Source organism: Podarcis liolepis (genome assembly GCF_965112155.1).
Source record: "Podarcis liolepis genome assembly, chromosome: 5".
Taxonomy (NCBI): Eukaryota; Metazoa; Chordata; class Lepidosauria; order Squamata; family Lacertidae; genus Podarcis; species Podarcis liolepis.
In genome coordinates, this window is record NC_139556.1 from 2,033,634 (window position 1) to 2,061,217 (window position 27,584).

General features: G+C 43.6%; 2 protein-coding genes across 4 annotated transcripts in view; one reads left to right on the plus strand and one right to left on the minus strand.

Moving 5' to 3' along the window:
- DUSP16 (dual specificity phosphatase 16) overlaps nt 1-12,040 on the plus strand; it is a 60,110-nt gene extending 48,070 nt beyond the window's left edge. Inside the window, exons 5-7 of the mRNA XM_083503378.1 lie at nt 57-216; nt 8,879-9,002; nt 10,783-12,040. Of these exons, the coding sequence (XP_083359504.1) occupies nt 57-216; nt 8,879-9,002; nt 10,783-11,971 (1,473 nt within the window). The 3' untranslated portion in view covers nt 11,972-12,040. The remainder of the gene's footprint in view (nt 1-56; nt 217-8,878; nt 9,003-10,782) is intronic.
- A 2,914-nt stretch (nt 12,041-14,954) lies between these two features.
- BORCS5 (BLOC-1 related complex subunit 5) overlaps nt 14,955-27,584 on the minus strand; it is a 39,824-nt gene continuing 27,194 nt past the window's right edge. For 2 of the 3 annotated variants that reach the window (XM_083503612.1, XM_083503611.1), the window contains one exon: nt 14,955-19,306. In XM_083503612.1, the coding sequence (XP_083359738.1) occupies nt 19,076-19,306 (231 nt within the window). In that variant the 3' untranslated portion in view covers nt 14,955-19,075. Of the gene's footprint in view, nt 19,307-24,170; nt 24,223-27,584 lie in introns of all 3 variants that reach the window. The other variant, XM_083503613.1, reaches the window with a different exon arrangement.

A 27,584-nucleotide genomic window follows, 5' to 3' on the forward strand; every position in this document is an offset into this window, starting at 1 on the left:
TGATCTGTACGTGGCGACACTTGTAACAGCTGGCATTGGCTTCCTTTCTTTAATAGGAGCTGATGCAGCAGAACGACATTGGCTACGTACTGAACGCCAGTAATACTTGCCCCAAGCCTGACTTTATCCCGGAATCCCACTTCTTAAGAGTGCCTGTGAATGACAGCTTCTGTGAGAAAATCTTTCCGTGGTTGGACAAGTCTGTGGATTTTATAGGTAAAAAGATGGTGTCTCTTTTAAAAAAGAAAAAGAAAACCTATGCCAAATGATTTACTTCCACTAAATGCTTGTCAAGCAAAACATGTTTGCTTGACTCTGCGCTGCTTGCATGACTTCTCTCTTCTCACAGTACGGCTGACACGTCTGATGGGGTGGGATGCTTTCAGCATGAAGCCCAAGAAGTTCGCTTTCAGGTGGGCCTGCAGAAGGATGGGCCCCAGAGGCACAGGAAGCTGCTACAGCACCAGTGGCTATGACTTCCTGTCCAATTGTCCACTTACCACTGAAAATCAAAATTTGTTCATATGCAGGTGTGAAGAAGCCAGTGGCAATATGAACCTGTATGTAGTATCATGTTGAGAGTCCTGGATGTAAATAAGTAGGGAGGACTGGTGGTAGCGATTGAAGTTGGACCCCAGGGTGAAATCTAGTTGGCCTAGGGCAGTTTACATGTTCCTTTTTATTTTTATTATTTTTTATATCATTCCCATTTTTCTATTTGCATGTCATACATTACCGTCAAATATTCTTTCCATATAGACTTCCCAGCCTAGCCTTCCATGGCATTTGTAATAGATCTAGTATCGCTGTATATCTGTCAGGGACTAGGCAGAGCAGGAATGGTGAGACCGCCTCTCCAGCCTGACCCTTCCAGAGAAGAAGACAGTTCAAAATTACAACAGGGGTTTAAGGGAGGTCACAGCTCAGAGGAAGATGAGGGGGAAAGTTGGGAAATAATGGGAGAGGAGGAGGAAGCAGAGGCGGAGCAGCAGCTGGCTGACATGTTATCACTAGAAAGCATTCCAGACCCTCCATCTCCCAGAACCTGGCGACCCATAAAAGTAGGAGAGCAAACGGCACAGAAGGGATGACGAATGAGGACGTGGGAGAGAATGGGAGTGGAGATTTACTCGGGATGCCATTATTCCAAGAGGCTGCATTCACAAGCCTCTCTCTGGAAATATTGTATAAAAGCAGATGGTAAAGACTTTTCCTTGTCTTATCTATTCCTGGCAACCTGCCCTGGGGTTGGTTCCTCTGCTGCCTGACAATATCCATATATTAATCCACCCTACTTTTTCTTTCCTAGTCCTTCTTTGTATTTAACTGTTGTTCAGAGAATTACCGCTACTTGTAGTTTTGTTTTAGTATCAATTTTGTTTAAGTGCTCCCCAAGTTTCCCATTTGCCATTTATTTGCTTTCCATCCTGATTCCTTATTTTGGCTGTCATGCTCACAAGTTTGGCATCTTCTGTCAATTAATACAGCCATTGTTCTTTTGTTGGTATTTCTTCTTCCTTCCAACTTTTAGCATAGAGTATGCTGGCCACTGCTGTGACACAGTCTTTGGGGGAGCTCATCACCAATTATCGCTAATACAAAGGCTTCTGTTTTCTTTGGAAATGTATTTTTTAATTTTAAAAAATTGAGCTCATCGTAGACCATCTCTCAATATTTTTGGGAATATTTACACTGCCCTTATGTATGAAAGATCCTTCAATCTCTTCACATTTCCAGCACAGTTTGTTCTTGTTCTTTAAAAATTTCTATATCACTTTCTATTTAGAGAATTTCAAGGTGCTTCACAGTAAAACTTTAAAACAGCACTGAGATAACAGTATTGAAATAACAGTACTGTGTCACAACATCCACAGTGGGCAGCGGCAATGATCAGGGTGTTTTGGGTATAGGTTGAAAACCTCCTAGCTGGAGCTCACTTCCTATCGATAGGAAGACACAAGGTAGGCAGCACCAAAGTTCATCTTGTGGATGCTTCAGGGTCACATACTGTAGCTCAACCAGGGGAGACTCATGCAAGGGTTGTATTGAATGGGCAGGTCCATGTGCAAGAAGGCATTCTCTCAAGTGACCTGGTCCCAGGTTGTTTAGGGATTGATAAATCAGTAATAAAACCTTAAACTTTGCTCAGAAGCTATGCAAGAAGTAAAGAAAACAGGAGAAAGGGGAAGTGAGTTGCTTTCCTCTTTCCTTAGGCTATGTGTGAGCATGCAATGTGGGAGTGGACACCTCTTACCTCACTTACAGGAGAGAGGCACAACTCCTCCTGTTGCACAATATCCTGGAAATGCAGAAAAGGGGCATGTCCTCTGACTCACTCCCTGTTTTGATCCTTCCTCATATCTTGCAAAGCTACCAAGCATCCACTTTGTATGAATTAATATCACCTACAGAGCCTTAAGTGGTGAGTGATTATCAAGATGGCACCATGATAGGACTCTTGGGATGCATGGGTGTTGATTCTGACCCGCTGCCTCAAAATATTTGGAGTCTGCTCCATCTTCCCATCTTGCTTGGCTAATCAGTGAGCCATGTAAGATGAGGCAATGGGCCAGAATCAGCTGGGAGGGCACAAATTGCATACTTCTCAAAAAGGAATCGGGAAATGGCATTTTTCTAGAGACTACGCGGGTGGTGCTGTGGGTTAAACCACAGAGCCTAGGACTTGCCAATCAGAAGGTAGGCAGTTCTAATCCCCGCAAATGGGGTGAGCTCCCGTTGTTCGGTCCCTGCTCCTGCCAACCTAGCAGTTCAGAAGCATGTCAAAGTGCAAGTAAATAGGTAAACGGCGTTTCCGTGCGCTGCTCTGGTTTGCCAGAAGCGGCTTAGTCATGCTGGCCACATGACCCAGAAGCTGTATGCCGGCTCCCTCGGCCAATAAAGCGAGATGAGCGCCGCAACCCCAGAGTCGGCCACGACTGGACCTAATGGTCAGGGGTCCCTTTACCTTTTTATGCACTTACTGGAGACTGTGTGTATTGCCTGAAGAATGTACAAAATGCAGTTGATATATACACATCTCCCAAGGCCTGTTGGTGATTATGTATATTGACTGGAAAATGTGCACAATTTCCTCTTCATGGAAGGATTATGTGCATATTCTTAATGAGTCTTGGTGCATGTGAACAATGGCTGGTGGCTATGGACATTAACTGCTCCGCCTTCATTTCCCCTCAGCGTACTACTTCATTTTTTTCAGGTAACAATCACATTTTTTTGGACCATCTGTGTTGCCCCTCCATGTTGGCAACCTGAGTCTGGGGGCTGAGAGGGTGGAGACAAGTCAGCCCTGCAGGCATTTAGGCAGGATTATATGTATGTTAATGGATGGTGAAGAGAGGCAGCCGCTTGGCGCAAGACCTTCGTCCAGTTTATCTCCATAGCTTGATTTACTTAAACAGTTCCAAGGATTATTACCAGTATTCAATGCATTCTTAGGTTTTGTCATAGTTGATGGTGCTTAGCATTTCATGTTCAGTTTCTGTTAATTGGTTCTCGTGGGAAACTTGCAGATTCTAGCTTCGCACAATTAACTCAAGCTGGTGTCAATTTACTCTTGGCAGAAAGCCCAGTTCTGCTTGACCTAGAAACTACCCACTCTGATTGGTTAACGAGCAGCACTCTACTCTGTTATCTAGGATTGCTAGCACAGTTTGGTGTGAGGTGTGTTAGGAGTTAGAAGTGCTGTGTATGGTTATGAGAGAGAGAGAGAAAGAAAGAGAGGATTTATTTTGCTTTTATTTGTATGCAGGAACTCTGCTGGTTTTATTTTTCCTTTTAATAAATCCTGTAAATTGTTATTCTGAGTCTAGCTGACTAGTCATTACCACCTCAACTAGCTTCTTCGCTGTGCAGGAAAACTCTGCTACGTTTGGGCTAAAGCCAATAGGGCTATGCCTGACACTTCAAAGTTCCATGAGGTTATGGGCATTGTGCTGCCAGCCTGAGTTGTGGTGGTGTCAGCATCAACGGCGTTGGTTCCAGCAGTTCCAGAAGTTGTTGTTCCTGTTGGTGCAGCAGATGGACACTGGCTGGTTCCTGACTGTGGTGAGCTGGTGACGCAGTGGACTCAAGGACAACAGCTGCAGCGTGTGAGTGCTGGGTGCTGTGGTTCCTGTTTTCTCTCTCGGTGGTCGTGAGTAGCTGGTTCCGGGTTCCAGGGACATCGCTCTCAAGATGGCCTCACAACCAGTTCAGATGGCTTTTGAACGTCTGAATGACTCCAATTACTTGCTGTGGTCGGAACGCATGCAGGCAGTGCTGCAGAGGGATCGTCTCTGGCAAGTGGTGAGTAAGTTTCCTACGAAGCCTGATGATGAAGACCTCGATAAAGACCAAAGAGCAAGGGCCACAATTGTCTTGGGGCTGGAAGATTCCCAGTTGCCGTATGTGAGGGGAATCAAGACAGCTAGAGGTGTGTGGCAAGCACTTAAAGAACTCCATGTGCGTGAGACAGCGGTTTCCAAGCTGTTCATTCGCAAGGCATTGTACAAGGCAATGTTACAGCCTGGGGTTACAATGCAGGAACACCTACACAGTTTACAGTTAAAGTTTACTGCGCTACAGGAAAGAGACTGTGCGTTAGACCAGCAGGAGAAGGTGGCTATTATTTTGAGTTCTGTCCCGGAAAGCTGGGATAATTTAGTTTTGTCTCTAGAAGGCATACAGGAGCGTGATTTATCCGTCAGTTACGTTACTGGGCGTTTGATTGAAGAATGGCAGAAGAGGCAAGAAAGGTTGTTGGCTGCAGAGGCTTCTACTGGCGGGCGGTTTGGAAGGAGTTCTCATGCCGTGCCAGAGGTGAAGCAAAAGCAGCGTACTGGTGAGGAGTCAGCGTTTGCTGTTAGGCGTTGTTTCCGATGTGGGTCTTCAGCGCATCTAAAACGACAATGTCCGGAGTTGGTCAAGTCTCAGTTGCCGGTGCAGGAGCAGAGACGAGATCAGCAGCAGCAGCAGCGTAAAAAGAAATTCTTCAAACGAAAACAGTCGGCTCAGCTGGTGACCGCCAAGGTCAAGATTGCTGATGAGAAACAAGCGGTCTGGGTGGTCGATTCGGGAGCGTCTCGCCACATCGTAAATTCAGATGAATTGTTTGTTTCCAAGAACTCAGCACAGCGCAGCCAGGTGGCTCTAGCAGACGGAAGTACTTCCGAAGTGATTTCGGGGGGTGCAGTTTTTGTTCCTTGTCTTCGTGAATGCCTGCAAAATGTACTTTGTGTGCCTTCATTAAGGAGCAATCTGATGTCTGTAGATTGTTTGCTAAAAGCTGGGTTTAAAGTGCATTTTGAAGGAGACAGTTGCATTATTAAGAAGGCTGGTGAGATTTTAGGCACTGCTAAGTCAGAGGGAGGCTTGTTTTGGCTTAAAGCAGGATCTCAAGTTGCAGCAGTAGTCAGTAAATCTCAGCCTGCAGTGAATAACAAAGCTATACATGACAACTGTGTGCACTTATTGCATAGGAAATTGGGGCATGCTGGCTGGAAAAGTGTACTAAAAATGTCTGAATTGGCTGATGGGGGTAATTTAAAGAGTTGTAACAAGTACCTTGATTGTAATGTGTGTAAAAAGGTTAAAACCCACAGAGTCTCTTACCCCAGAAGTGACAGAGTTAGTGAGTCACCGCTACAGCTGGTTCACATGGACGTAATTGGTCCATTTGCTGTAAGCAGGGGTGGAGCGCGCTTTTCACTAACAATTGTGGATGACGCCACACGTTACTCTTGGGTTTTTCCCATGAAGAATAAGGGTGACGTGTTCACTAAGTTTAAAGGCTGGGTGGCATTTGTGGAAAGATTTCTGTCCATTAAACTCAGAAGGATTCAGACGGACAGAGGTGGCGAATTTATGTCAAATGCCTTTAAAGATTGGTTACAAAAGCGTGGCATTGGGCATAGAAAAACCAACGTTTTTTCCCCAGAGGAGAATGGCGTTGCAGAGCGAAAAAACAGATCTTTACAAGATATGATGTTTGCCATGCTTGATGATGCTGATTTGCCCATGTCTTATTGGGGGGAGAGCATGCTCACCGCGTGTTATCTCCAAAATAGGCTCTTTCATCAAACAATAGGTACAACCCCGTACTTTAAATTGTTTCAGAAAAAACCTAAAATTGACCATTTGCATGTGTTTGGATCAAAAGCCTGGGTATTAATTCCGAAACAAATGAGGAAGAAGGGAGATCCTAAGACCAAACAGTTAGTGTTTGTGGGTTACCAGGAGCTGGGAAAAGGTTTCCGCTTTGCTGAAGGGACAAATGGCATTGTGATCTCCAGGAATGCCAGTTTTTGTGAACATAGTGGCTGGGAGAGACTACATGCCAATACTGAGGTTTGGTTTGAACCTTCCCAGGAGCTTTATGACTCTGAAGGTAAACACAGAGAATCAGAGTCTGAGGGGGAGGAAAGTTCAGATAAGAGCTCTCAAGAAAGTGGAGTTAGCCAGAGACCAGTTGCTAAGCAACAAAAGAGAGGTCGTAGTTCTGAGGAGGAAAGTGGGTCAGAAGAAAAATTTTCTCCCAGAAGATCTAAAAGACAAAACAAAGGAGTGCCTCCGGTGCGTTTTTCTCCTGATACTGCAAATGTGTTTAGTGTAATTGCAGAGCCCAAGAGTTTTCAGGAGGTGTTAAAGTTACCAAAAGAGGAGGCAGAGCGCTGGAAACAGGCAATGGAGGAAGAGATGTCCTCTCTGAATGAGCACAAGGTTTTTACACCAGTGGCAGCGCCTGAGGGGGCAAAGATTGTAGGCTGCAGGTGGGTGTACAAACTTAAACCTCTGGTGACAGGAGAGTACAAATACAAAGCTCGTTTAGTGGCTCAAGGATATTCTCAGAGGCCTGGAAAAGATTATGACGAAACTTTTTCCCCTACTGCTAAGGGGGACAGTGTAAGGCTGATTCTAACGCTTGGAGCAAAGAGAAAACTCCTGTTAAACCATTTTGATATCCAGACTGCATATTTACATGCATCAATATCAGAAGACCTGTATCTAGCCGAACCGCCTGGTTATGAGACAGGTTCCAATAGAGTGTTGAAATTAAACAAAGCTCTATATGGTCTCAAACAGGCTGCAAGATCTTGGAACAAATGTTTCCATGAGGCCTTAGTGTCATTTGGTTTCAAGCAGAGTACAGCTGACAATTGTGTTTATGTACGTGGTACAGGCAGTGATCAAGAGTTTTGTCTGATTTATGTAGATGATGTATTGTATGCCTGCAAAACAGATAAACAAACTAAAAGGTTTGCCAAGCAATTGTCCAGTAAGTTCAAAGTGAAAGACTTAGGCCCGGTTAGGACATATCTAGGGTTGGAAGTGTGCTGGGCCCAAGATGGCAGCTGCCTAATTAGTCAGCAGAACAAAGTTAAGCAACTACTGACTACATACAGGATGCAGGATTGCAAAGGGGCAGCGGTGCCTATGGATCCAGGTTTCATAAAAACACTTCACATAGATGAGAGTCCTGAATTTGAACATCCTGATGTATATCACTCTGTAATTGGAAGTTTATTGTATCTAGCACAGTGGTCCAGACCTGATATTAGCTATGCAGTAGGCATATTAAGTAGATTGGTCTCAAAACCCACACTAAATGCCTGGAAAGGGGTAAAACAAGTTCTGAGATACCTCAAACAGACAATTGGCTATATGTTACAATTAAATTCTTCAGAGGATGAAATGTTGAGTTGCTACTGTGATAGTGACTGGGGAAATTTGCCAGATAGAAAATCTGTCACAGGACTAGTCATAATGGTCGGTGGAGCTTTAATCAGCTGGCGGTCACACAAGCAAGACGTTGTAAGTGTGTCATCAACGGAATCAGAGTACGCCGCATTGAGTGAATTGTGCAACGAGGTGATTTATTTCAAGCATTTGTTGGCAGATTTAAATGTAAATTGTGGAGAACCAGTACAAGTTTACATTGATAATCAGGCTTGTATAACCTTAAGTAAAACAGAGGGTTTCAAATCGCGTTCCAAACATATCTCTGTAAAATACCAAAATGTACGTTGCTGTGTACAAGACAATGTAATCACCTGTACTTATGTGTCAAGTGAAGAAAATGTAGCAGATGTGTTAACTAAACCATTGGCAAAGATAAAGAACAAGCGAATGTGCAAGGGTTTAGGTTTGCTGGAAAAATAATCTCCTACATAGGTGTATTTGGAGTTAATTGTTCAGCAGAATCTGTGAGGGGGTGTTCAGTTTCTGTTAATTGGTTCTCGTGGGAAACTTGCAGATTCTAGCTTCGCACAATTAACTCAAGCTGGTGTCAATTTACTCTTGGCAGAAAGCCCAGTTCTGCTTGACCTAGAAACTACCCACTCTGATTGGTTAACGAGCAGCACTCTACTCTGTTATCTAGGATTGCTAGCACAGTTTGGTGTGAGGTGTGTTAGGAGTTAGAAGTGCTGTGTATGGTTATGAGAGAGAGAGAGAAAGAAAGAGAGGATTTATTTTGCTTTTATTTGTATGCAGGAACTCTGCTGGTTTTATTTTTCCTTTTAATAAATCCTGTAAATTGTTATTCTGAGTCTAGCTGACTAGTCATTACCACCTCAACTAGCTTCTTCGCTGTGCAGGAAAACTCTGCTACGTTTGGGCTAAAGCCAATAGGGCTATGCCTGACACTTCAAAGTTCCATGATTTCAGGATAAAACTGCACATGGTTATGGCTATTGTGAAGCCACCATGTGAGCAGGGAGATATGCTTTTTAAAAAAAACTAGTTGAAAATGGCTGTATGCTGCAATTTAATGATTTTTATTTTTGCCTGCGGATCCCTGGGAGATTAAACAGATTTTTCTCATTTTCAGCATCTTTTAGCGCATTAATGAGCGGTTTCTGCTTTCTTTCGTTTCCCACAGAAAAGGCAAAAGCCTCAAACGACCGTGTCCTAGTCCACTGTTTAGCTGGGATATCTCGCTCTGCCACCATCGCTATTGCATATATAATGAAAAGAATGGATATGTCATTAGATGAGGCCTACAGGTAAGGAAGAATTGTCATTTTCTTGAGGAAACCAACACAAAGGGCTGACTTCAAATATTCTCATGGCCTCAGCTGCTTTCAATGGTTTCAGTGTGATTGGGGCATGCATGACCAGAAGCCGTTAAATATCCCTGATTTTGTGTTTTTCCTGGGCATTGTGTGAAACTTACCGGTAATTGGTAGCTCCTGGACTCAGCTGCTTTTTGAAAGTGAAGTCCAGGACTGTGTGTTGATGCTTGGCCCACAATGGGCCCTGCATGGCTTCAGTAACGTTTATTTGATTGGGCTTCCTTTGTAAATGGAACAGTAAGTGTGCAGTAAGTACTCTACAGCAATTCTGCCAGAGTGTGGGAGATATCTCCTGTCTTGCCATTTAGACCCCGTTTACCTTATTCTATATAACTGTAATGCAAGCCCACCTTTCTTTTCAAGGGACTATGCTGTGCACACAACACTGTTTGTGCACCTACAAGACGAAGGTGACTGAAGTATCACCACACATACCTGTATACATACCTGTTCAAATGATCAACATTTAAAAAAAAAAAAACCACCATCCTGAGGAAAATGTAAAGGAGACTACTTCTGTAGCAGCTCTCCTCTTCAAGAATGAATTATTGCTATAGTGGTGAATAGGTACCTCTGTGGCGGGAAGGTAAACGGCGTTTCCGTGCGCTCTGACACTCATCACGGTCCTCCATGGGCCAGTAGTGGTTTAGTCATGCTGGCCACATGACCCAGAAAACTGTCTGTGGACAAACACCGGCTCCCTCCCTCCCGGCCTCAAAGCGAGATGAGCGCCACAACCCCATAATAGTTGCCTTTGACAGGACTTACCCATCCAGCGGACCTTTACCTTTACCTTTTTACATGAGGTTCTACTGGTCAAGGGGTTGGGGTTTTGCAATAGTTTCTGGTCCTTCCCAAAGACGAGTTGATTGTCCTGAGCAGGAAAACTTTCTGCATAAATTGTGCTTAGCACTGCTACTACTGTTACAATGATGCTTCAGAGTGTTCCACTAACAGAAAAGACAGCTTCCTGGTCCAGTGAGTTTGCAATCTAAATTACAAATATGAGGGGGAAGGGGATGGAGGAAATGGGTTAGTTTGTGCAAATGCAGTTAGGTAGCCATGTTGGTCTGCCATAGTCAAAATAAAAAAAAATTCCTTCCAGTAGCACCTTAAAGACCAACTAAGTTAGTTCTTGGTATGAGCTTTCGTGTGCATGCACACTTCTTCAGATACTTCTTCAGATGTATCTGAAGAAGTGTGCATGCACACGAAAGCTCATACCAAGAACTAACTTAGTTGGTCTTTAAGGTGCTACTGGAAGGAATTTTTTTTATTTCCACTAACAGAAAAGACAGCTTCCTGGTCCAGTGAGTTCGCAATCTAAATTACAAATATGAGGGAGAAGGAGATGGGGGAAATGGGTTAGTTTGTGCAAATGCAGTTATGTGCCTAGGAGAAGATGAAGACTAAGGGGTTAAACCAACACTTTCAAGGGTAGATTGGAGGAAGAACTTTAAGGAAGGAGGATGCTCCAGCTATAGGGGCTGTCAGGGAAGAGGGCAGGGTTGCTTGAGGGAATAAGAGAATTTTTGGATAGCAGGAGGTGAATTTGCTTAATGTGTGCACCTTACCTTGGTATAGCCTAGTGTGCAACACATGAGCTCTGGTCAGCCTCAGCTCACGGCTTGCATGCAGAATTCAGTTGTGGTGTCATAGGCTAATGGATTGGCTGAACTCTTTTTTTTTTTTAACACACATTTCTGTTTAGATTCGTAAAAGAGAAGAGGCCAACAATTTCTCCCAACTTCAACTTCCTTGGCCAGCTTCTAGACTTTGAGAAGAAAATCAAGAACCAAAGTGGCCAATCTGGATCCCTTAGCAAACTGAAGATTATGCATTTGGAAAAAAGCAGTGATCATGGACTGAGACTGGACAGCGGGCAGAGCAGCAGCAGCAGCGGGAGCAGCCTTTCCTCTTTCCCTCTCTGTGCTACATCTACCTCGGAAACTGTGGAGCAAAAGCCAGTGGAATCTGGAAACCCCCCAGGTTCCCCTTTGCTGTCATCAGAGGACAGCCCATTGGTACAAGGCATAATTGGACTAAACATCTCCTCGGACAAAGTTGAAGACAGTAACAGGCTAAAGCGGTCGTTTTCCTTGGATATAAAATCTGTGTCATGTGTGGCAACCAGCACCTGTGTTGCTGCTTCAGGAGAGGGTTACCCCTCCTTGGAGGACACACTGGAATATTACAAGCATTCAGCCACCTTGGAAGGTGGAGCCAAACTATGCCAGTTCTCTCCTGTACAGGAGGTCTCAGAACAGACTCCTGAAAGCAGCCCCGATAAAGAGGAAGCAAAGCTTCCAGAGAAGTCCCAGAATACCTGGCTGCTGGACAGCCACAGCAAATGGCAGCACTTGGGGAGAACCGCTAGCACCACCCAGAGGTCACTCTTGTACCCACTGCATCGAAGTGGCAGCATGGAAGACAACTATAAAACTAACTTCCTCTTTGGCCTTTCCACCAGCCAGCAGCATTTGGCCAAGTCTGCCGCTGGGCTGGGCCTGAAGGGCTGGCACTCAGACATCTTAGCCCCACAGGCTTCCGCGACACCTTTAGCCAACAGCTGGTATTTTGCCACGGACACCTCTCGCTTTTACTCTGCATCGACTATATATGGGAGCAGCACAGCCTACTCTGCCTATAGCTGCAGCCAGCTGCCCACAGGGTGTGAGCAAGCCTATGCCGTTCGCAGGAGGGAGAAGCATGGAGACAGGGGGGACTCGCGGCGCAGCTGGCATGAGGAGAGCTCCTTTGAGAAGCAGTTCAAGAGAAGGAGCTGCCAGATGGAATTTGGGGAAAGTATCATGTCCGAGAACAGGTCCCGAGAGGAACTTGGGAAAGTGGGCAGCCAATCTAGCTTCTCAGGCAGCATGGAGATTATTGAAGTATCTTGAAGCTCTATTTACATTTCTCCCTTTCTTCTGTGTCAAACAATTCCCTGTAAATCTGAAATTTGAAAAGAATGCAAATTGTGTGGCTTCAATGTGAAGGAAGTGAATAGGTTTGTGTGCGTTTGTATGTGTGCACAAGTGAAAAACTAAATGACAAGTCTAATACATGCAATGGGCAATTGCTATATCCCTGCTCCCCTCCCTTAAGGCAGAAGGTGTAGATACTCCTAAAGTTTTTATTTCCCTTAACAGCTGGGGCAGTGAGATGCAAAAAATGGTCCAACTTTACTGTGTTTTAAAAAATATTCCTTTGTAAACTAAGCAAATCTTATGGTTCATTTGAAGTAGTATTTAAACTGAACCTCACACGTGGTATTAGCCACCCATTTCTTCAGCAATGCAGCTTAGACCTGGAAGGCCTTGGCTTGTTTCAAGAGAGGAAAACGAATGCAGCACTCACACTGCGCAATGCTAGTGCAGTTTGACTGAAAACTAGCATGTATTTTGTCTGGATAGTTTGAATACCCAGTTAGATTGCTCAATCATATTCTTAAAATAAGAGACTTCAGCAGGTGTTTCCAGCTCCCTGTCTGTCAGTAAGTAATGCTATTTGAAAAATAGATGGCTTTTAATTGACAAGTGATGCTCTTTCAAAGGACAGATGGATTTCAAGTTCTCTACCCCATACAAATATTCTTTGGCTGGCATCAAGGATGGCATTAAATGTTTATGGTGCCCAGCATGCCTGCATCTGCTTTCCAGCTTCTGCACTATTGGAGAAGCTGGAGTGTATTGAAAAATTAAGGCATCAGGTCAGAATCTAATATCTGATGTAGCCACCATTTTTGGAACAGAGAGTCTCCAATTAAACACCCCCTCAAAAAAATTGCCACTATATAGCCAAGGGAGGGAGAGCAGGTATCTGACTTCTGTCATACAACCCAGAAACATCACCATTCTCTAGAAAGGTGGTGATGGTGGTGGTGAAGATGAAGAAGTCAGCTGAGTATGCTTCCGTTTCTAACTTCATCAAAACTATTATCCAAGTAGCAGGTGTTTAGGTTTAAGCACTGAACAGGTCAGCAGAGAAATACAATTGCAGACAGGTGTGTTAAGATTTTAGGACAGATTTTAAATGTTGCCAAATAACGACCTATCCCTAACTGCATAAAATACTTGCCTGTGGCAGGAACAACTGATGGCAAAACTGAGCTTTTTGTAGGGGCAGCCAAAAGAGGCAAAGGGGTGGAGCTTTGTTTTTGTTTTGTTCAAAACTAAATTCAACTAGGTGGTGCCCTTCAGCTTTCCAAGAAAGTTTGGTAGCACTGTTTTCAGTGCAGGCTGCTGCTCTTAAAGAGAAGGGCTTTCTACTTCGGAGACGAGATCGTGGTCTTCATTCTCCCCTCTACAAATGTTTATTTTCAACTCTAGGTCCAAGGGGTTGAAACTCTACCTAACTCTGTGTCATGTACTCTAGTTTCATATGAGAATGTATGATTACACTGGCATTTGGCTCATTCAAAAATTGAAGGGAGAGTACAAAAAGCATTAATGCTCAGTGGTTATGAGATACAAAAAGACACTAGTTGTGAGGGGAACATGGACACTTCGTTTCACCAATCACTGTTTCCATGCATAGTGCAGCCTTTTAGGAATGCCATTCACTGCTGATGCTGCCACAAATGTATTTTGCCAAATAACACCTAGGGATTTTTTTGGTACCCCTTGCTGAAAACGAAGTACAAACTGTCTGTGCTGAAGAAGCAAGGATCAAAGGGCCTGTGGTGCATTGCTGTCCTTGTAAAAAAGAGGATATTGGAGAAACTGGTGGAATCAAAATCAAACTGATCAGAGCTTTCCCAACTAGATTGAGTTGCTAGTAAGTGTGTAGTATCAACCCCAGTTGCACATCAGACTTCAAGTGTAATCTTATTTCAACTTTATTAGGACACAATCATATACATTACTAGGAGGGTTTAGTTTGTGCTTCCACATGGATGGATCTAACACTGGATCATCCCCAGTTCAAATCTTACCTCCACCATGTTGTTGTAGTAGTAGTAGTAGTAGTAGTAGTAGTAGTAGTAGTAGTTCGGATTTGATATCCCGCTTTATCACTACCCGAAGGAGTCTCAAAGTGGCTCACAATCTCCTTTCCCTTCCTCCCCCACAACAAACACTCTGTGAGGTGAGTGAGGCTGAGAGACTCCAGAGAAGTGTGACTGGCCCAAAGTCACCCAGCAGCCGCAGGTGGAGGAGCGGAGACGCGAACCCGGTTCACCAGATTACAAGTCCACCGCTCTTAACCACTGCACCGCACTGGCTCTCATGAGGCTGACAAAGCCTCAATCTTACCCTTAGCACCTCAGCTGCAATATGGGGATGCTAACTGCCTACCTTGCTAGGATGTCAGAGTTACTGTGACCCCGTATAAGAAGTGTTAATATTAAGTCTTAATTGGTCCTATACTATCTGTCTATTCCATGTGATTCCCTAATCTAAACAAAAGAGCAAATCAAAAATATGGTCAAGATCAAATTTTAAAGGCAAAATGGCTTCTGAATTGCAACCCCGTCCCCTCAGCCATTGGTGTCAGTGGGCACTCCAAGGCCGTGCAGGTAGCCTTCCCTTTAACATTACTCTGGGGAGATCAGTAGTGTTAGCACACATCACTATTGAGTCCAGTATCAGTCTGTACTTAGTCCAATTTTATAATATACAAATACTTAAAATATTTCTTTTAAGCACAGGTCAGCAACTGGCAGACACAAAGCCAAATCCAGCCAACTAAGAAACACCATCTTACTCCCAATTGTCAAGTCAGGGGGAAGTGAAGTGTGGGGAACAACTGGAGTAATAGCAACAGGACTTCAGGGGACTCTGTTTTTGGGAAATGGTGGGAGGAAGGAGGGTTTTCCATCTGCTGATAGAACAGCTGGGCTGTTCCTTAAAAAACAAACACCAGAAACACAACCCAGAAGAAAGCTGGCATGTCACATGTCCTTTAATTAATAATAAAACCAAACAGTAATAAATATTCCCAGCTGAAATAACATTGTGTTAGAGTAGCATCTACATCACACAATGTAATGCAAGACCCATCAAATTTGTACACGTTGCATTGCAATAAAAGGAAACTACACAGTGCACCTGACACAAAGCTGTCAGAAACTGCTTCACCACCACTGATTCCCCCTTCTCTATTTCCAAGGCCTAAAAATATGAACACATTAGACGTCCAAATGTGTACCTTCAGCAAGCACTTAAAAACCCTGAAGAACGCTGCACGTCTGCCTGGGCGGATTCCCTGAAGTTTCTGGGGCATGTTCTAGAGCACAGTTTTCAGAAGTGTTAGACAGAACTGTGAGGGCAGAAATTACAGCATAGGATCACATTTCACAGACCCCTGGAGGGACAACTTCCCCAAAAGGAAATTCCACTTTGAAAACCACTGATCTAGGAAAAGTAGGCAAGCCATGTGTTTTCACTGCAGAGCATTTTAACACCTGGGTACCTTAGCAAGCCAAGTCTCAGTAAGGAGCACCTACAGGTTTTCCTCAAGACAAGAATTAAATTATTACAGTAGATAAGAGTTGTGCTCAAAAGCGCAAATGCAGATTGAGAAGAGAGATGCACTTCTACCTGCACTCCAACTGGATAGAAATATGCTTAACATTTAAGAGTGATGAGGTTGCATCATAGCCAAATACACACTGCAAAGCAGATACGCTTTCCGGGTTCCCAATCCAGTCTGGAAATCTGCATATGGCATCTCTCTTGCTAGCTCACGAGGGGCATATCGGCTGCTTGGACCGAAATACCCACCTGCCTTGATGGTTCGCTAACTACGTAACTCTCTGCACTTTTACTCAGGAGTCCAATGCACAATATATTTGTACATGTTACATTTTCTACTGCTATTACACATAATTAAATGGAACACTGTGCCAAATTTGGCTCCCAACAGACCCAATACAATTCAATGTATTTCAGGAATTCGGTGCATTTGCCTAGCAAGTTCCACCATGGTGGACGGCTTTCTGAATACATGCTTGGGGCAGAATGAGTAATGAAGACATTTATTTTCCCCCTCCATACTTTAAGGCTTCAATCCTGTACCCACTTACCTGAAAAGTAAGAGCCACTGAACTAAATGAGGCTTACTTTTGAGTAGACATGACTTGCAGTGAAAATAGCTCAAAGGTTTTCCTGACTAGAACTGTAGTCAATAAAGCAAGCAGAACTGGTCCCCCAAAATGAGAAGCAAGGTGGTGCGATAACATTTTCCTAGAGCACAGCTTTTAGAATAATGCGTCCAAAGAACATGTTATCAGCCTTCAGTGTATGCATTTTGACTACCAATGCTGGAATCTGACAACACTGAGCATATTGTTCCAAATATGGCTTTAGCGTTGCAAAGGCCAGCTGGTCTGCTAAATGCTATTTCCTAGCTAGAGTTGTGTTGTACAACAAAAAGTGTAATGCAGAAATAACACCAACTTGCATCCATTTTTAAGAGACCAGGCCATATTTTGAAAGTAAAGCAATCAGAATAAGACATTAGAATCTTCTAGAACTACAGCTGAACCCTTTCCCCACTTTTGGTTGCATCTGGGGGTTTTTGCAGCACCTTGGCAGCCATCCATGTAAGATTGCTTATTATTCATTTACCATACTAATTTTCAACCAAAATAGTTATTTAGAATTAGTAAGCAATTGTGCCAACAAAATAATGCAGAAGACAAAAATATAAAACAATGGTACAGCTGTCAAACTCCAAAACTATCAGGTAAAATCAAAGAAAAAAGGCACAATAGAATACTTCCCTCTAAAAGAAGGGAGGGCAGGAGTGTGCCAACCAGGATTCAAAGGGGGCATGGACTACATAACTCAAGGGTTATTTTTGAAAAGGACCTGATGAATAGCTTCTTTGGAAAAAGCATTCCTTAAAATAAGATGTTGCATGCTTGGGCACTGTGTGGAACTTCTGTTAGCTGAAGAGGCACTCTGTCGCTGACCTCGAACCACAGATTGCTCATGTGTATTTGGGTAAAAGCTCTCCTACTATTCATAATCATTTCTGATAGTTAAGCATAGCCCTTTTTAGACATTTTCCTCTCACTTCCTTAATCATGATTTAGTGGTTGCTTCTCCTTTCCAAAGGAAGAGTGCACACTTCTGAGAACAAGTGGTTACAGATACATGTACCACTGGAAACATATACAGTAGTAAGAGCTGTAGGAGACAGACTTTGCCAATCCCTTCTTCAGCCTTGGAGCAATACAGCAGATTTCCTTTTTCCCCACCAGGAGTCCCTTCTCCAGTGGCTACCCCCACGTAGACCCTACTACCACAGAGAGGAGTATCAAGTGTCTTCTTTTTCCTTTTCACTCTTGGATTCATCTCTCAAGCTAAGTAATAACAGATAAAAGCAACTTTCCATTCCTTCCTTCAAAGACTTGGGGATAAGAGGGAATTCGAGTGTGCCAGAACAAAACTGAATAATATGACAATATTAGGATTCCTCAGACCCAGCCAGCAAAGGAATCACATAGGGAAAACAAAGCGGCAATCGCTCCAGTTGGTCAAGCAGCTACATACACAGACTGTAGACTTCCACACTAGTGTACTACATAGGCTTGGATCAAAATCAAGTGCTTTACATAAATAAAAGTGTTTGAAATGCAGAAGGCAACTCTGAAATAGCCTCCAAACCCTTTTTAATTCTAGACACAGCAGAGCTTCAAAGCCGCACCAGAATTACAGAGCAGGAGACATCAGTCCAAACTAACATGGCCTTGCCCTTGAACTGAGACCATAAAGCAGCCATCTTTGGAGAGATTCAACTGCAAACAGCAAGGTGGCATTTTTATGGCATACCTCTGAGGTGCCTTTGGCATATGAGCCAACCCTTCCCAGCGTAGCAGGCTTTACAGTTTCCTTTGGATATGGACATAACCTTGCCTCGTCATGCTTTATCCATCGTGTTAAGAATCATCTGGCAAAGCAAATTAATAGGATAGGGCAAGAGGCGCTCCTTTCATTCAGGTGTTGGAAACACCATCCTAAACCATCACCCAGGCTCTAGCTCTGCTGCCTGCAAAGCTGTGATAGTCACACAGCTCAAGCAGTTGCACATTTAATAGCCCTATAAAATAAGAAGCCAATTTAAAGAAAAACCCTAAAGGAGGGAGATCCTGCCCACCACCACAGGTCAACAACAGGTGGTCAAGATGACTCACCTATCAATCACCAGATTGACTTATGACTTCATATGATTGGCAGGCAGGTTGTCTCACCCCTCTGTCAAAGTCCCTTCCACGGTGCTTCTCAAGTGCCTGACAGCTTCCTGGTTATTGGGCGCTTGGGAACCACAGCACAAGGGGGTTTGCAAAGCACTTAGCACAGGGTGGCAATGCTGTTTTCTGCAGAGACTGGCTGTGTGAACAAGTTGCAAAGCTGAATCTAGCCACGTCTCTACCTGCCCCACACATGATGTGCAGGTGGACATGGTTTAGGGGAAATGGCCTCATGGCCCAAACTGGGACCCTGCTCTAGAACAATGACCATCAAACTTCCTCTTCTCTGTGTTTTTCACACTCATGTGTATGCTGGAATTGCTAGGAGTGAGTTGTAGAATTCAGGTGTGTTCGAGAGGAAGGCTGGCAATGATGGTGAAGCTCTTGTCGGCAGTTTGTTTGCCAACACCAATCTTACAAGAAACAGTTGAAAAACTACATTAGAGCATGCCCCAGAATCCTCTGCAGCTGGAAGGATTCCTCAGTAAGCACACTAATGTGCACAACAGTAGAGGAAGGATGTGAAGGTTTAAGGATGTGAAGGTTTAAACCTGAACCTTGTTAAAGCAATGTTTTGGTGGGTGGAGGCAGTGGTGGCAAGCAGCTGGGAGCAGGAGAGGTAAGAAATGGCATTTCATTCCAAGTTGATGTGTGTATTTAACATTCCCTGCAAGCCAAACACAGTCTTTCTACCTAACACAGAACTGATACCTCTGCTCTACTCACTCTGGCTTGTGAAGCGTGTTCCAAGTAAGTTCCTTATCAAGTAGGGTCCAGGAAAAAGATGACTGAAGGCTGTATCAGAAAACTACAGCTTGAGCTCCCTGTCAGGGCTCATGGTAAACGGTTCCAGCCTCTCGCTCTCGGGCAGCATGGCATTCAGTCTCTCCATCAGGGGAATGGTCAGGTCGACGCCCATCTGGATGCGACGCAAGATGGCAGACATCTCATTGACCTTCTGGATCTGCTCAGCGTATTTGGCATATCTTTTCTGGCGCTCCTGCATTAAGCTGTAGAGGGTTTCTACCGAAAGATCCATCTGTTTACAAAAACAACAGGACGGTTGTGTTCAATTAGTCACCTCTTGGAGGAACAAGATGTTCTTTCCATGGACTGTGGGTGTAGAGCCAAATGTGGCCCCTGAGACTTTTCCTCTGCCCTCCATCTCTCCCAGCCCTCAATAGTACGCGGGTTGGCTGTACCAGGCCAGGCACACAGCAGTAAGGAATCTCCAGTCGGCAGCCCTAATGAGTCCTGCCAGGTCCCATTTGGCCCACGAAGCTGTTTGGGGCCAAAGAGGGGTTGCGGGCCCTGCTGATCAGTGGTCCCTACAAAGCCCTAAGCACAGCACTTTGCAAGCACCAACAATCAGCTGATAACACACACACTAGGAAATGTCTTCAAAATTAACCAGGAAACAAATCCTTTCTCCAGACAATTGAGAAAGGACTTTCTGGTTCACTCTGAAGCCATTTCCCACCCGCACTTTCCCTGGTAAAGTGATTTTGTAACCGGCCCATCTCAACCACAGCCCGCTCCTCACAATACGGATATACTAGAGGTGTGGGCAGGTGGGGGTGCATGGGGAGAGGAGGGCAGAAAGTTCCTGATTTTTGCATGACTGGAATGTAGCCAACTGTACAGAGGCTGCCATTATTCTGCTCGCAATAATAATAATAATAATAATAATAATAATAATAATAATAATAATAATAATAATAATTTATTATTTATACCCCGCCCATCTGGCTGGGTCCCCCCAGCCACTCTCCAAGCGAGAGATAACCAGAGCATGCACCACTCTGGTGAGACAGTCTGCAGGCAGGGAGGGTCTCATCCTGCGTACCAGGTGGAGCTGGTACACAGCTGCCCTGGACACGGATTTAACCTGTGCCTCCATGGACAGCTGCGAGTCCAGAATGATTCCCAGGCTGCGCACCTGGTCCTTCAGGGGCACAGTTACCCCATTCAGGACCAGGGAGTCCCTCACACCTGCCCGCTTCCTGTCTTGTCAGGATTCAGCCTCAATCTGTTAGCCACCATTCATCCTCCAAGCGCCTCCAGGCACTCACACAAGCCTCTGGTCCTGCACACCACTGACCTGCGAGCCCCCGATGGAAGCCCTTGGGGAATGTTGTCCTTGTGCTGAGAAAGCTTTCCCGCCTCTTCCACAGCGACCACCAAGATTACTGACAAGTCATTAACCATTTTTAAAAACCTCTCTGTCCTTTTGTTTGCACCTCTCACACTGCTCCTTCCTTGTCTTCCCAATTTTTTGCCTCTCCCCCTGTATTACGGCCCCTTTGTAAACTCCTTGGGGCAGGGAGCGGAGCTTTCTGAGCTCTTGATGGAACTGTGCCATAACAATAAGAGGCAGAAATAAACTTCTGGCTAGTCCTAGCTAGTGCTATTTTTCTAGCACAAGAGGTGCTGGAACTCACCCTGAGCACCTCCCTTGTTCTCTTAGAATGCAAATGGCGCCCACCTGAGAGGTGCTGGGACTGAAAAAAGCCTTGGGCCTACATTACAAGATCCCCCCCCCCCCCAGGAACACTTCTCTTAAATTAGAAAGATATACAAAGACACAATGTAGTAAGGATTAGTCGTACACCAAACTTTCAGAAGTTGGTCTTGTAAAACAATCACCACCTCCGGAAAAACCATTTCTTGTTTTAACTTCTGTGAGGTAATGCATTTTCTAACCACTGATTTGGGGTGGATCAGCAAAAGTGTTCCAACAAATTTGGACTGCATTATCTCCCAATAATAGGTTTGAAATTTCCAAGTAGACACATTGTAGCCTTGCTTCATGCACTGGTTTGTGCTTCTTAAATGTTTGGGAACACCCGCCAAAAAAAAAAAAAAAAAATTGGAGGCACACTTACACTAGAAAATGATTACTTTTTAGAGTTAGTCAACCTCTGAAGAGTCCCTCCCTCAATCTGTCTTGAGCATAACTCTAGATTAAGAGATGGCAAGTTCAGAAGTACAACTCACACAACTGGCCTCCTCCTCTGAGGGTAGCTAATTCTGCTGTGCCTTGACTCTAGGAATGACTGAACGTCGGAATGTAACTGGAACCACCCAACTATAGTGGGTGGTATAGTGGACTAGCCAGAAGCTTTATATCTGAATAAAGCAAGAGCAGAGCAGATACTCATGCCAAGTGGGCAGCCTCGTCTGTGAACAGGTGCTATGGAATCACAGGTCCCCGTCATCATATTTCTTGCAGCACAGAGATTGGGAATCACTGACACAAGCCAGGTACTGAACTGGTGGCTAACAATATCACCAATTTCTCCCTGTGCTTTTGATTAGACAATAATACTGTATTTTAACCAGCTTGTGCTGGTTAACATTGTTATCAGCTTTATCACAGCCATGACATGCCAACTGATGGCAATGTTAGATTTGCACTATTCAGGCAATAAAGTTCAGTTCCTCTCCTTGGTGAACTGCCCATCCTGCTTCGCAATCCCACCAGTGGTGTTTTGGGAATATGATCTCGTACTTTTTCTAACCTTGGGGCCCACCACCTTCAGACTGGCTTACAGCACCACAATACCTCCCATCCGCATGCAATTTGCACTGGTGGTTTTGTATGACAGCTCTTTTCAGAGCAGCTCCTTGGTGAGCTTCCAACTGCAGTCCTGCACTTTTTAAATTTATTTGAACACCCCATACCTGGAGAGATCACAACCTTGACAGAGTAACGACAGAACAAAGCAAACCTATAGTTAATGTACCTGCACACATTAAACACATGTATGGAAGGTTATGCATGTTCATTGATTTTTATTTGCTTTCTGAATTAACTCTACCAAATTCTTCTCTCTGTTTTTACATTGTTAATGTATGGTACTATCAACATACATGGCACCAGAGGTTTTTTCCCTCGGGGAACGCAGGGGTACGCATACCCCTTAACATTTTGTGAATCTAAGTTTGGCCTCATTGAGGGGCAGTATTTCAACATGAGTAGGAAAATGAGAGTACCCCTAAACATTTTTTAAGGAAAAAAGCACTGCATGGCGCCTCATGAAAACTGTACATTTTTGATTTGTTGCCTTTTACCATCTCTGTTAAAAAGTGAAGTAATTAAGAGAAGAGAGAGAGAGAGAGAGAGAGAGAGAGAGAGAGAGAGAGAGAGAGAGACAGAAAGAAAGAAAGAAAGAAAGAAAGAAAGAAAGAAAGAAAGAAAGAAAGAAAGAAAACCCAGAGTTTCCGCTGTTAGTCAGTCATAACAAATTCATGGCAGGCCAAGTTCCTGCTTCCATTATTTAAAACTGTGTCATTCAGTGAACAATCTCAAGCATAAGAGTCTCATTCAAAGTTGGCAGAAATATTCCAAACTCTCTGAAATCATCCCTTGCTGAAATTAGTGACCATAAAGAGAGTTCAGCCAGGCAATCTCAGTCTCTCTCCATGTTATGCTGAGCAGGACACTCGGGCCTTAAAAGTGTTTCTCAGAATTTTGAAGAGGCCCCTTGCAGGCAAGTCAACCAAAGTATGCTAGACACTGATACGGGATTGCAATTCCTTCACCCCTTTTAATAGCTCCCTAGATAGAACCTGACACACAGTTACAGAAATTCTAAGAGTTGCCTTCCATTAAGCATAAACCTGTTGAGTAGAGGTTGCTTCACACTTTCAAGTCAAGGGCAAGTGAGAGTCGGCTGCGTCCATTTGATGGGCCAAAGATGCTGGACAAAGAAACTGGCCTTAGAAATGGACTACTCAAGGAAGCAGCACGTTTCTACAAGATGACACAAGGAACTTGCCATTCCCCAGCTCCTGGAAAGAAAAGGGCAGCATGCTGTGCAAGCGATGCACTGCTCACATGAGTAAACCACTTGAACAAGCACGGTTTTTGTGGGTGAGTCAATCCCAACACATTGCTGCAACCCACATAGAGAATGTGAATTTTCTTGTGGGGTTATGTACATATTCCCCTGCTCCTCTGCAGTAGTACAGAAAGTGTGGGGTAAATGTGAATTTTCCTATAGGGGTTGTGTGTGTGTGTGTGTGTGTGTGTGTGTGTGTGTGTGTGTACACCTTTTTGGCAAGACTTTTAAACTGGTGATTTAAAAGGCTTCTGCTCATCCCCAAATTAATAATGCAAGTTCTCAAATTCAAGATTATCATTTGGTCATGTAGACAAAGCCTGGGGTTTTTTTCACGCAGGAGCTGAAACCATCACTTTCCCCTGCTCTTTCTTGTGGCTTCCTTTCTTTTCACACATGGAACAAAATTAAAAAGAGCATGCTGGGCATGGAAACAATTTAAGCTTTGTGCATAAGTTTCCATTAAAAATAGGTACACTGGACTTTAAAAACTTTTGTGTGCTGGGGTTAGGCATGTAAATTGCAAAATGGAAAACAGACCACCAGCAGGTCAACTGTTGCCTGGGATGGAAGCAAATGGAAGCCATCATTTTAAACTGATTGTCCCACCTAATGAGACAGGGCTGCAGAATGGGAGCCAGCTAGAATGCTACCAAAACCACGTACCGTATGCCTCATTAAACAGAGCAACACAAGGACTCTTGGTTTTTGAAAGGCTGACTCCAAATAAGTGCCTTGGGGTGGCTTGGCAATGCTCTGGTGTATAAAATGGACGGAGATTACAACATCCAAAGCTGGCAACTAATAAGCAGGGAATTGACTGCTCTTTGAATGCTGCAGCCCACTTTCGGATGGGGTTCAGCTGCACAGAGTGCCCTGAAACAGGACTTTAGGGTCTCCACTGTCTCCCTGCTGCTTTCCAGTATGAGGTCAAAATGGTGGCCATGATGTACACAAACCTAAATGGCCTGGGTTTGGCATATAAATCCACTTCCACATTCCTATGAGTCATCACAATCTATAAAGCTGTCCAGGAAATACTTAGGGAGAGTCTCTCACTTCTGGAATTCATTTCACCTGGAGACTCACAGAAACTGGGCCTCTTTGTTTCCTAAGAAGAAGTGAAAAACTTTTCATTCAAATGAGGAAATATGGAATTTAAACAATGTAAATTAAGGGTTTTGATAAACCTAGCCATAAATCAAATGGACAGAAAATTGGAATTTAAGGGCAAACGTTCAAGCAGATTAGCTTACGAACCTGGTCCCCCCACCCAAAAAAATTCAAGGCACATTTCAAGGTGTTGGGTTTGTTCTACCAGCTCACAGCTGCTGCTGTTGCTGAATTTGTTTAATTTATATCCCACCCTTCCTCCCCAAGGAGCTGTGGGCTGCATAAAGTTTTAGGCCTTACGCCCAACACTTATTCTAGACCACCTGCTTGCTTTATTATCTCACAACTGTTAACAGATCAGCAGAAACTGCTTCCTTGACTTTACCATTCAAGAACCAAGTTGGAACAGCAACAACACAGAGAGAGAGGTGTTCTCCTAGGCTGCCCTACAGTTGTGGGACTCTCTTCTATTGGAGATTTCTCAAAACCAGAGCTTGGTCCAGAAGAGGGGGGCTGGCATTCTTTTCCTTGAGAACTGGAGGTTTTGTTTGGTTTGTGTGGTGTGTAGGTTCTTGTTTGTAACATTATAATTCACTCCAAGGCTTTGGAATGAGGAAGGACAGACTACTAATACCTGAGGAAATGAAAGTTTGGTTAAAACCTAGCTAGTATCTATTCTACAATCCTGTACACATGCTAATTTCCAGAGAGAGTAAGAAGAAAGCAGCAGCAATATCTTCTCCTCCCCTTAGCACATTATTGACAGGGTCAATTGAAAATAGTGTTTTCCTGGATAGCTACCAAACAGACGCCTTTCATCTAGGTTTATTCTCTAAATCCAAATCCAGCGCCTTCTCTTCCACTTATGTAGCTCTATCTTGACCACAACTCAATACAAAGACATCACTATACTGGTACATTTACAAGAAACCTCCCTCCTAATGCAGTGCCTTCTATAACTAGGGCTGTGTAGCTGCTCTCAGCCTACTAGAACACAGGCTATGTCTCAGGAGCTTCAGCTTACAGGAAAAGCAAGTTTCTAATTCTTGTGGCTATAAATCTACATATGAAGGTGTGACATAAGGAGGAATCCCAGAAGCCAGAGAAGTAGCCAAACAGGTTTTCCAATAGTTGAGTGAGAATTAGGATCACTGTCCCGTATAGCGCTTTTTTAAAATCTGTAATTAGCAAAACAAGAACAAATAATGCAAAACTCTGAAAGTTGCAGAACTGGGCAAATTAGGAAAATTTGCATAACACATATGGGTTTTGGAATTCAACTTTTCCTGGAATAGGATTTTTATTGAGAGTATACAGAACCCTGATTATAATGTTCTGAGCAAAATATTGCTCCCGAACATCTTTTCCTATGACTTCTTTAATGAAGAAATTATATCTCTGCAGATAATAAATATCTAAGGACCCACCCAGCTATCAAAGGGGTCTGCTGGCGGTGGGGGGACCCAGGATCCAGCTTTCTGGCTGGAAAATATTCCTTACCACTGCATTAAAACAATAATACATGATCCACCATAATATAACAATTCACAATAATCACAGCAACTAGCCATCTGGGTGAATGGTATTAATGGCCAGGAAATGCCTGAATAAACAGATATGTTTTCAAGATGTGCCGGAAACGTAATTCCATTGGCGCAAAACTTATTTCTAAGAGGACGCTGTTCCAGATGGAAGATGCTACTACTATGAAGACCCTCCTTCAGCATGATTTATTTTCTGAAGGCTGCAGTACTAGGAGGCCTTCATCTGATGATCTCAGGAACTAACAGGGTGGTCTTCCCTTGGCTATCTGCCTCCTAGATCACCAGTTTTGTGTTGTGATCCATTTCTTTCATGGGCAAAGCCATGATCTTTTAATATTCTCTAGAGCCAATATAAGCACAACTATATTCTTATCTGCTGTAACTTCCTTCCACAGGTCTCTCTGAAAGTAGAGATTTGAGCGCAAATCACTGGAATTGTTCATCCTGGAATTGTATGCTGCTAAACATAAACCGAATACCAGCAAGATGTGGAGGAAGCAACAATCATGGAAGTCTTTCATATTCATATTTCTCACCAGACCATATGTCATCTCTTTTCCCCCTAGAAAAATAGGTACCGGTACTCATAATGAAGTTGTTACAGTAAGTGTTACACTTTTTAACCCCCCCCAAAACAAAGAGGTGCGGGTACTGCGGACCCTTGAGTACACCCTGGGGGGGGGGGGGAGCAGTGTCTATATGTCATTTCATTTTGGCTTCCGCTGCTAGTCAAAAACTACGGCTACATGGTGCAGTCCCAAACCACAGTATTTGAGGGTTCATCTGGTAAGAACTGACAGTAGTTAAGTGTCGGACTTGCACTATTAATTATTGTTTCCTTCTAGTTTTATGACTCTCTCTTATTACCTACATTTTTTACTTTTATACCATGCACACCATAAAATTTTAATAAAATTATGTTACTATCTCTCTCTCTCTCTCTATATATATATATATATATCAGTCTACTACTGCCACAACAAACTTCTGCCTGAAGATTAGTTTCCACTCAACAATAATAATAATAATAATAATAATAATAATAATAATAATAATAATACAGTGGTACCTCAGGTTACATTCGCTTCAGGTTACAGACTCCGCTAACCCAGAAATAGTGCTTTAGGTTAAGAACTTTGCTTCAGGATGAGAACAGAAATCGTGCGACGGTGGCACGGCGGCAGCAGGAGGGCCCATTAGCTAATGTGGTGCTTCAGGTTAAGAACAGGTTCAGGTTAAGAACGGAACTCCGGAACGAATTAAGTACTTAACCTGAGGTACCACTGTACAAGCTGTTTTGTTTCCCTCTGTTGGCAGATAGACTTCCCTGTTAGTTCTCCACTCAAACTAAAAGCAAGAGCGGTCACCATCAGAGAGTGACAGAAAGATGAATCTAGTTTCAGGAAGGTTTACAGGCTTTATTTGAATTAGCACAGTTTCTTCAAGTTGGCAATTAAAGAAATTGCTGGATATCGAAGTAATCTAAGTCATCAACATTCACACCTTGTGTAATTAGTTGGCTTCAGATTATGTGTTGACCAAAATACTTTTAAAAAATAAAAATGGTTCACATCTGAACTGGGATTCAACACAGCATGAAATGATTGCAGGCATTCAATAAATGCAGTGAATCACATTATTGTTCATCTAGCCATATGGAAGTTCTGAGTTCTGAGTCATGCTAACTATGAATCTTGGCTGCCCTGTATGGAAAGTAAGTAAAGATTAAGCAACCACCCAATAAAAATAGCATGTTATGTTCATTGCTTATTTTAAGAAAGGGAGAAAAATACAGTGGTGCCTCGCAAGACGAAAA